Source organism: Gymnoscopelus microlampas (assembly GCF_963454915.1).
Source record: "Gymnoscopelus microlampas genome assembly, chromosome: 4".
Classification (NCBI taxonomy): domain Eukaryota; kingdom Metazoa; phylum Chordata; class Actinopteri; order Myctophiformes; family Myctophidae; genus Gymnoscopelus; species Gymnoscopelus microlampas.
Window position 1 is genome coordinate 24,848,376 of NC_139941.1, and position 11,285 is coordinate 24,859,660.

Genomic DNA, 11,285 nt, shown 5'->3' on the forward strand with positions numbered 1-11,285 from the left:
GCTTCAGACGTTCCGTTATTGAGATACATTTGACTGTGATCATGTGTAAAGAAGGGAGACATTTCACAACCGTGTTTCTCAATAGTTCTATTAGGGAAGACAGCTTTCCATATATTCTATCAAATCCATGTATGTGAACCAAGGACTTGATCAGTGTTTATTGAGTATTTTTATTTATTAAAGAGGTATATCAAGTCACAGAAAGAAACTCAGTAGTATACAGAAGGTCCCCAAAACAGTTGAGAAAATCATACAAACTAAATTATATGCATTTTTTCATGAAATCCTTATCCAGGTTTAAAAAAATAAAAGTGGTAAAGAAAGATTATTTCCCCCAAAGTATCACTGTCTGAAGAGCTGACTACCAACAATTGCCACTTATGTGCAGGCTCAGTGTGGCTCATTTAAAAGTTAAATGAGCCACACCATGTCTAAACTAGTTCGGCCACTAATATAAAAGTATATATTGCGGTGGAGCAAAAATGGTGTGTGTCATTCATCATTTCCTTTTTCTTCAACGTGTATGACGTGCGTCATATTGCAGATCCTATAGATGCCAAATGCAATATGCCTTATTGTGATGAAGTGCACTGAGCTTCTTCACAGCAGCTTATTGTATGAGGAAACAAGAGCAGTGTCTATGGTGCAGCCAGTGACTGAGTGTCTGAGGTGTCTATCTCTATAGTCATTAAACGGAATGACGTAAATCAGATTTTTTTCCCCACATTTTTTGACTAAGATTGACATCTAAAGTTTGTTTAGTTTGTTGTCCAAACATCACGCAAATAGGTAGGCCTACACACTATCTCTATAGTCAAGCGATCAAGACGGATCCGTCCTATTTTTCATATTCCATCCAGATTGGCGAAATCCGAACATTTCTAGCCCACAATAACCTACCTGACCTGGCGAAGACCTGTGCTCCGTGGAGCACTTTTTATAGTTTGTAGTGAACTGCAACCTGTATACCTCCAACCAGTGATGGTGGAAGAAGTACTCACATTTTTACTTAGGTGAAAGTATCAATACTGCAATGTAGAAATACTCTGTTACAAGTAAAAGTCCGGAATTCAAAATTTACTTGAGTAAAAGTACAAAGGTATTGCATCAAAATGTACCAAAAGTAGAAAGTATCTCATTATGCAGAATCTCACATTTCACAAGTTTTTAAATGTATAAAATGTATAAAAATCTTTTGAAAATAGCATTGTGAGCTTGTAGGCTATTTTCAAATGGCCAAAAAAAGGGCTGAAGTGGGTAATGTATGTTTTGTAATAATAATCCAAATCTACAAAGTAACTAGTCTTCAAATAATTGTAGTGGAGTAAAATTGCCTCTGAGGTGTAGTGGAGTGGAGAAGTAAAAGTAGGCCTACTGAAAATTGGAAATACTCCAGTAAAGTTAAAAATACCTCAGAATTGTACTTTTAGTAAATGTACTTAGTGACTTTACACCACTGACTGCAGCAGCCTGCATACCTCCACCCACAGGGTCCTGTATCCGTGCTGCCAGTGCCTTGTAATAACTCAGAAGATGTTGAAGTGAGTGCTGGTCATCTTGTGATTCTTATCATACTTTATTTGAAAATGGGGAATCTGTCACATATATTGTGTTTTCTTTCAACAAATATCTCTCTCTCTCTCTCTCTCTCTCTCTCTCTCTCTCTCTCTCTCTCTCTCTCTCACACACACACACGCACACACGCACGCACACACTCATGCACACACATGCACGCAGGCATGCACACACGCAGGCAGGCATGCATGCATGCACGCACGCGCACGACTCCTGGACAATCATTTGGCTCACTTCAAGCAATCAGTTTGAGGCACACTAAAATATAGTAGCAGGTAGGTGTGTGTGTGTGTGTGTGTGTGTGTGTGTGTGTGTGTGTGTGTGTGTGTGTGTGTGTGTGTGTGTGTGTGTGTGCCATGCAGTATCTGCCATGTCCAGCAGATGGCAACAAGCTTCCGCTCTGAACTGGAGCGTGGCGCTGTCCTTGGTACTGAATCCACTTGCTGTTTCAACATGTTGCTTCTTTCCCCCAAATGACTTGTTGTTTGTTGTGTCCTTTGATAAGTGTCTCAACTCGTATTTAATTATGAATTAATATGTCCCAATTCCTGTTCAACGTTGTTTTAAATTAAAAGCAGCTTAAGTGAAATTAATAAAGACACGTTATCTTCAAAAAATATTTCTCAACGAAGTCGAATACATCTTTCCAGTGTCTGAATGTTTATTATTAAGCAATGTTATTTGTATTTGGGCACACAACTATTTATTACCCACTTAAACCCCAGCATCGGTATTGTGGGGAAAGCTTTCGCTGAAAATAACAGATCACAAGCTCACAACATTGTAAGCTTGTCGATCTGCTATTTTCAGCGAAAGCTTTCCCCACAATAACAGAAAACAGAAAATACGCTAGTATTGAGCCCTAAAGGAACTCCGGTTACCCATATGGGGTTTAACTTAAACATTCAAAATGTTTTTTTAATTAATCACTTAAACCGTATAAGTGATTAATTAAAAAAAACATTTTGAATCCACAAAATATAAAAAATAAAAATTAAGAAAGAAAAAGGAACCTAAAAGTCTGGAGACATGCAAAAGAAGGTAAAAAGGAGAGGAGAGCTCTCATCGCTTCCCAATCGGTTGTCTGTCTGCAGCGAAGGACACGAGCGCACAGGAACAAAACTCCAGAGCGACCTCCTCACGGACTGACGTAGGATCCAGAGCTCCTGGTATAAATGAATGCACGGCGTCACCATCAGGCTCAGATGATTCGCAGTGTATCAGTGAGAGCCAACATTCAACAGGCTATACATCAGACAGTCACAGCCCCCCTCCCCCCCACACACACACACAGACACACACACATATAAACACGTCTGCGTCATGCGTCCCAAGAGCGACGGCACCGAGTCGGAGACTCCGATGGACCCTGACAGTAAGCGCAACAGTACCGGCGTGAGGGACTGACTGGTACCGGCGCTCCCCCCCTGTTGCTTGGTTCCCTAAAGTGCGCTCTAAGCGCGCCGTGAGGGGTGCACTATGGATTTCACAACAACAAGCACCAATGACAGCAACGCGACCACCGGGTTTCCCGACGTCGTCGCTACGGACTGGGACGGGGTCGACAACGGCACCACAGCGGCGTCCGGTGGCTCTCACTCGTCTCAGCCGGACCTGAGCTACCAGATCATCACCTCGTTGTTCTTGGGGGCGCTGATCCTCTGCTCCACGTTTGGGAACGCGTGCGTTGTGGCCGCGATCGCCCTGGAGAGATCGCTCCAGAACGTGGCCAACTACCTGATCGGCTCTCTGGCCGTGACGGACCTCATGGTGTCGGTGCTGGTGCTACCCATGGCGGCCCTCTATCAGGTTCTGAACAAATGGACCCTGGGGCAGGTGGTCTGCGACATATTCATCTCCCTGGACGTGTTGTGTTGCACGTCGTCCATCCTGCATCTGTGCGCTATCGCCTTGGACAGGTTCTGGGCCATCACGGACCCCATTGACTATGTCAACAAGCGAACGCCTAGACGAGCTGCGCTTCTGATCAGCGTGACTTGGTTGATCGGTTTCTCCATCTCCATTCCGCCTATGTTAGGCTGGAGGAGCGCCGAGGACAGGGCTAACCCGGACGCCTGCACCATCAGTCCGGACCCGGGCTACACGATCTATTCCACTTTCGGGGCTTTCTACATCCCCCTTATTCTCATGCTGGTCTTGTACGGGAGGATATTCAAGGCTGCTCGGTTCCGAATTCGAAAGACAGTGAAGAAACCCGCCGAGAAAGCAAAAGTGCCGGACAAGTGCTTAACTTTGTCCCCGGTGGCGTTTCACAAGAAACCCAACGGAGAAACCGCGGTGAAAGGCTGGAAGCGCAGCGTAGAACCCAAACCCGGCTCCCCGGCGTGCGTAAACGGCGCGGTGAAGCACGGCGAGGAGGGCGAGTCGTTGGAAATCGTCGAAGTTGCAAACAACTCAAAGACTCATCTGCCTCTGCCCAACACGCCGCAGTCCTCCTCGCAAGGGCACGACAACATGAACGACAAGAATCTTGAGGCGAAGAGGAAAATAGCGATCGCCAGGGTGCGTAAAACGGTCAAGACTCTGGGGATCATCATGGGGACGTTCATCTTCTGCTGGCTGCCGTTCTTCATCGTGGCGCTGGTGCTGCCTTTCTGTGCGGAGAGCTGCTACATGCCCGAGTGGCTGGGCGCCGTTATAAACTGGCTGGGCTACTCCAACTCCCTCCTCAACCCCATCATTTATGCTTACTTCAACAAAGACTTTCAAAATGCTTTCAAGAAGATCATCAAATGCAAATTCTAGGCCAGCGTGGTTCTCAAAGTGGATTCCAGGGACTCTCTGGGTATCTTTAGGGGGGTCTAAATGGACCCTTACAAGACCCTTAACTCTGACAGTGCACAAATGGAACCAAATGGACCCCTTGGGGACCATTTGGTTCCATTTGTATACTGTCAGAGTCAAGGGGAGACCTTGAAAATTAAAAGTTTGAGAACCACTGTTCTAGACCTTGACCTGGCAAAATCCTGCCATTTGTGTTTGTGTTGACTTCATTTGAACAATTGATTTAAAGGACAGCCTGAAATGTTACATTTTACTGATTGTGTGAAATGCAAAAAAAAGAAGAACATGCAGACTTATACTTTCAGGGACAGTCTCCTTGCTGCGAGTAATTGACTAATGAAGTCTGTTAGAAAAAAAAATCTGGCCTCCTCGGCTACTGATGATAACAAGAGACAAGACACAAGACATGACATTTTTTTACTGCGCATCCTCCTGTTTATTCAATGTTGTAGCTAACCCTGTAGGCAACCATCATTGTGTTACCATGCAAGACGTGTCATACAGTGTGCTGAATCCATGCATTCCATCAGACGACCAGAGCTGTGTTTCCGTCCTACATCATGAGCTTTGTCGCACTGAAACAATAAAAGCAATGGAACTAAATAATTGATAAACAGCCTGCCGTCCTTTATAAAAACACACTGAGTAAAGTCCAGCCCATGGGGAACGTTGATGAAAAATATCTCATGAGATGTGTGTCCTGGTCTAGGCAGGTCTAGATCTATACCAATAAATCTAATATATCTCATACACCTCCAATCTCAAGTGATCTTGAGCCAATAAAAAATGAGCTGTATATCAATTTGCTTTGACAGGCCATATTGATGACAACTGAGAGTGATTAGGTTATCAGTGCATGGTGAATTTGAGCTCTATAAATGGGTATTGAACCACCCCACTGTTCCATCCATCTTTTGCAATACCAACTCAATCTGAGAGCAAAAGGAGATGATTAATTATTTTTTAAATAGAGGCACTGAATTGCATTGCACTTATGATATTAGCTTACCACGCCCCCCAGTTTGTCCCGACCCTCAGTACTTTTTGTTTGTGATCAAAATGACAGCAAGATACTGAAATAGTGAGAAACAGAGAAAGCAAGCAAGAAAGAAAGAAAGAAATATCCCTTACATTTTTGGGGGGTGTTCATCTTATGGGCCCACTGTATTGTATAGCCTATATCAAGGGTTATCACACTTTTCAGGCTGTGACACCCCAAAAGAATCATATTTGAACTGGGGACCCCCACCCTGACAAGCTCGGAATTGGAGTTGAGGCGTTACATTTAGTTTGACTCGGTTCCATAAATATTGTGAAATTAGCTGATCTACAAGCTCATAACACCTCGCACTGCGAGGTTGTGAGATTGTAGATCGGCTATATTCAAAATTCTTGACAATTTTTAAAAGCATAGTATGTTGGTTACTTTTGACTATTAGAGGTATTAAAAAGTCATTAAAATGTCACTTTAGAATGTGAAGATACCCTGTGTATACACTTATACTGTAAGTTGGTTTGTTTACTGTTGAGTGAGAAAACAATGTTGCACATTAAGCTAATCACCTGGGGACCCCCCTGGGTCCCGACTCCCAGTTTGGGAACCACTGGCCTATATGACCAAATTTGTCAGCAGAGAGCCAGCTAGAACTAAATCACCACAGGGTTCATGCAATTAGCAACGCTGGAATCAGACTCACATAGGAGGTGCTGATAAGAGAACAAACAGGGTAATTGCTCCAGTTCAGATGTAGGCCAACTAATGCAGAAATAAAGATGAAAACAAATGAGGAGGGAGGGAGGAATAAAAGATCACTACACAAGGGAAGATGAATTAACAAAATAAATTTCAGAACAGCACTACTAGAACCCACACTCCCCAAGTATGAAGTAAGAGCAAAATAGCCACCATGGGAAAATGGTTCAAAGGCAACTTATCAAACGTATAACGTTTGACGTATAATATTGTGGACCCCAGGAAGACTAGCTGGTTGCTATGGCACCAGCTAATGGGGATCCTTAATAAAATAAAATAAAATCAAACTGGTGGAGTTAAGATAGAACAGCGTGCTGGATGACATGACAAGTTGATGACAATTTCTGTGACATTCAAAGGTACGCTTGTACTAAAGATCCAAGCTAATTCTCCAAAGGCATAAAATAGGTGTGATAACTACACAAATCACAACATTCTCCACCATAAGAAAATGGGTCGCAGCACAATTTACGGTACACTAATTTGACATTATAAGCCGTTATTACAAATAATGTGTTTCTTATTAGCAATAATGTTTTTTATTAGAAAGAAACAAACGTTGTTATACCCTTATTTTCCACTATTATCCCTTAATTATGTTCTAATTACAAATTGAATGAAACGTAACAAAAGGCGTTATTAGACAGAAACAAACAGTTATACTGTTATTATGGAACGTGCTTACAGGGCTGTGTCTAAGTGAAAAGTAACAAAAGTGTATATGCACATTAAGCATCCATTACATCCTAAATTAACAAAATAAAAGTTAACGTGGGCTAAGACACACATTGAACTGTCCTATTTGATGAGTACATGAGCTGCCAATTTAGAATGCAACACAGATGCCACTCGTTTTTGGATTGAATAGTTATAGGTGTTCTTAGTCTCGCATAGCTGGACTATCAATAGGCAGAGATCTCGAGAAGTTCATCTGCCAGTGCAGTAGGTTCACACAGGGTTTAGGGCAGTGTTTCTGGATTCCAGGGACTTTCTGGGTTGCTTTAGGGGGGTCTAAATTGACCCTTACAAGTCTGTAACTCTGACATTATACAAATGGAACCAAATGGACCCTGACAGGTCCATTTGGTTCCATTTGTATACTGTCAGAATTAAGGGGAGACCTTGACACTTTTAAGTTTGAGAACCATTGGTTTAGGGAGCTCCAGCATGAACATTGCTGGATCAGTTGAGTATGTTTGTCAGCCCGAGGCCCAGAATGTCTGTTTAAACGCTCTGGGATTATTCACAGGTACCAGGCCAGCTTAGATTCTCATACAAGTAAAGATTGTAATGTTATACTGTATTGATCTCAGGCCCTCTGCGATCCTTGAAATATGTACAGTAGTTGTGTCATATTGACACAGGAGGAGTTTCTTTTACCTTAATTCCCTGCTGGATTAGCACAATAGGGTAGTTGGTGTAGTATTGGCATCAAAATGTACTGTAACATTCCCCCAGTGGAAGGATGACCTCGACCCGATTCCACAGCGGACACTTGGTGGTGAGGTAGTGGAGCGGGTTAGCAGTTGCAAATACCTTGGGACCACTATTGACAGTGGGTTGACCTTTAATGACAACACATCTTCACAAAGTGCCAGCAGCACTGCAGCAGACCTACTGAGACGCATGGATGTTACCCCTCCCATCCTTCGCAGCTTTTACATCTGCCATATAGAAAGCTTGCCCTTCAGCATATCTATGACCAGAGGACAGTGAAGAAAGCAGGAAAGATCGCGAGAGACCCATTTCATAACCTCAGCACCTGCTTTCAGGTCCTGCCCTCGGGTAGGAGATATGGTGCCTCTCTATTTAGGAAGGCAAAGGGCAGTGCCATTTTCACCTCTGCCATTAGGCTCCTAAATAAACACAAACCCCCTAATACCTGATCCACCTCACCTAGTTGAACTGGACTTGCTTGCTAATGCCCCCCCCCATGCGCACACACACGCACGCACGCACGCACGCACGCACGCACGCACGCACGCACGCACGCACGCACACACACACACACACACACACACACACACACACACACACACACACACACACACACACACACACACACACACACACACACACACACACACACACACGCGCGCACACACACAGGCACCTGGATGAGCTGGACTCTGTGCTAATCGCTCCATGGACTTACATACATGCATGCACACATGTAATGGTGTTTTAATTGTGGTGTATATTTATGTATTGTCTTGTTTGAATATATGCATTGACCAGAGCAAAACACGTTTCCCTTGTGGATAATAAAGACATCTAATCTAATCTAATCTAAACATCTAAGTAGCCTACTTGTCATGCAGAATTGGCCATTTCACAATCATATTAGTAATTAGCAATTCATTAATGTGTTCATCACTTTAATGTTGCAGCTGGTAAAAGTGGAGCTGATGTGCTGCTCGGTAGCTTAACTTATAATACATGATTACTTATCAATTAATGCATGTTTTCTATTGATAGTCAACAATAAAAGATTTACCCGCACACTGCCACTTGCATGTTCAAGAGAAGGTATTTAATATGGGAGCAACGTTTCGGTCGTGTAGACTTTCCTCATGCAGGCCTGAATAAAAGGCCTATATCTTTTATTGTTGATTTTGTCTACTGTTTGTTGCCTAAGGTGAATTGTGAATTGACTTATTATTTGGAATGTCTTCAATAATTTGGGGTTTAACTTTTTCTTTATTCTTTCCCCATCCCCCTCTCAGATGTTGATGACCGCACTGAAAACCACCATCAGTGTTGCATAGAAGTCAAACACACACTTTCATTTCCGACACATCTAAGTCCTGAGCAAGAATGAGAGAGAGAGAGAGAGAGAGAGAGAGAGAGAGAGAGAGAGAGAGAGAGAGAGAGAGAGAGAGAGAGAGAGAGAGAGAGAGAGAGAGAGAGAGAGAGAGAGAGAGAGAGAGAGAGAGAGAGAGAGAGAGAGAGAGAGAGAGAGAGAGAGTGTGTGTGTGTGTGTGTGTGTGTGTGTGTGTGTGTGTGTGTGTGTGTGTGTGTGTGTGTGTGTGTGTGTGTGTGTGTGTGTGTGTGTGTGTGTGTGTGTGTGTGTGTGCGTGCGTGCGTGCGTGCGTGCGTGCGTGCGTGCGTGCAACATCATGGGAAGAGGAAATGAAAGATGCTTTGATTGGCAGTTGGCACCCAGTACCTCGGGTTTTACCAAGGAGGATGGTTTTAGTTGGGGATGGGGGATGGTGAGAGGGAGCAATGTGAGGAGCTGTAGGAGGGTATAGTGGGGGAGACGAGAAGAGAGGAAGAGAGAGGTGGAGGGTGAAGAGATGAAAGGGAAAGTGGTGGAGCGCAGAAGAGAGCAAGGGAATGGAATGGGGGTAAGAGGATGGAAGGATAACTAGCACATAAAATAAAATAAAACGCTTCCAACAGGGTTCTCGCTCTCTCTCTTTTTCTCTCTTCTCTCTCCGGCTCTTGTGGCCTTTATCTATTTCTCTCTCTGCCTCATACTATATTTCACTCACACACTCAAGCAATTAATATAAGATTATAAGAAGAAATAAGATATTGTTTAGAAGCCCACATGCCTCATCCACACAAACATGCACATGCACATGCACAATTCACTCAGCCAGCAATGAAAGGCCTTGGTCATACTGCGTGACTCCCAAATGCAGAGTTTGTGTAACAGCTGGATATGAACGTGTATGGAAGGACATACATGATCTGTAAGATTGCTTGCATAAATATATTTGAAAAAAATATTCACTCAGGCATATGCCCACTTAAGGGCACTTAATCCACCAAGCACAGGGAGAAGCTAAAACATTTATTCACAGCTGGAAATGCTTAACATCAGTTCCTGAAATCCAAAATATCCTTTTGCACGTTCTCCAATCTCAAATAAAAAAAGGCACCATTCACTGCTGCTCATTTCAAAAATATCCATCTTAAATGCATGGCAGCAGCATAGTGATTGCGGCAAACATCATCGCACTGATTGTGACGACCCTGGGGTTGTCAGGGTTACTAACCTGGTTGTCATGGTAACTAATCTGGTGTCTGTCTTCCAGTGATTGGGGTTCGGAGAATGTCATCAGTGGAGATCTGGCCCACCTGGATGGATTGCCCTCTATATAAGAGGCTGCTGGGCCGGGATTTCAGCTCTCTCATGTAGCTCACTGGGGGCGCTCCAGCCTTTGTTTTTTGTTGGTTAAACTATGCTTTGCACACACACACTCCATACGGTAAAACTGTACTTGTAATGCGCTTATAAGGCATTATAACACTCGTTATAAATGTTTATAATCATGTATGACAACTTATAACACAGTTTATAACGTATTATAAGTGCTGGTCATAATGCATTATAAGATCAGTGGAACAGCACATTATAACTACCGTAATTTAGTTAGTTATAGTGTCTTTGTTTTAAGTTGTTATGCATAATTATAAACATTTATAATGAGTGTTATAAAGCATTACAATGCATTATAATGCATTATAAATGTGATTATAATGCATCATAGAACCAGCCTTTAAGTGTTACCTGGTAGTTATAATGTGCTGTTCCACTGAGTTTATAATGAATTATGACCAGCAATTTGGAATACTTCATAAACCTTATTATAACTTATTATTTATAATATGTGGTATAATTCCGTATAGGTGCATTATAATGCAGTGTATATGTGGTTATGACGCATTATAGACCCAACCTTAATATAAAGTCTTACCGTTTGCATTTTGATGTTAATAAAATATTTTAATCATTCTACGTTTGTGTGAGCTTCTTCATTTTGTTACAAACTGAGCCATTTGTAACAATTTGTAACAACAAACTAAAGATCATTCATTCATTGAAAAAATAGTATGCACGTCTCCAATGTTACCAAATTGCATTTAAATGCCAAAACCATTTTAAATAGTACATGTTCAGTGGAAAGTTGGCAGTAATGTGACATTCAAGCATTGTATAAGCACACATCTGCTCTCTGTAGAAGTTAATGGGAATTACTTGTCATATGCATGTAATATAGCCAAGAGGTTAGGTGTGTACCATATGGGCTCTAATGCCTTAAGTCCCTTGTTCAATTCCCAGCTGGCCGGACCATTTGCCGCATATGCAAGACTATTTGTTGCATGTCATTCTCCTACTCTCTCTCCGTGTTTCCCTACA

At 42.6% G+C, this 11,285-nt stretch overlaps 1 protein-coding gene across 1 annotated transcript; it reads left to right on the forward strand.

The window, feature by feature from the left end:
• Positions 1 to 3,054: 3,054 nt before the first annotated feature.
• Positions 3,055 to 4,341, forward strand: htr1aa (5-hydroxytryptamine (serotonin) receptor 1A a; the record flags this gene model as incomplete). The annotated part of the gene is made up of 1 exon (XM_084054664.1): positions 3,055 to 4,341. The coding sequence occupies one exon, from the start codon at positions 3,055 to 3,057 to the stop codon at positions 4,339 to 4,341; it is 1,287 nt and encodes a 428-aa protein (XP_083910790.1).
• Between the last annotated feature and the right edge of the window lie 6,944 nt (positions 4,342 to 11,285).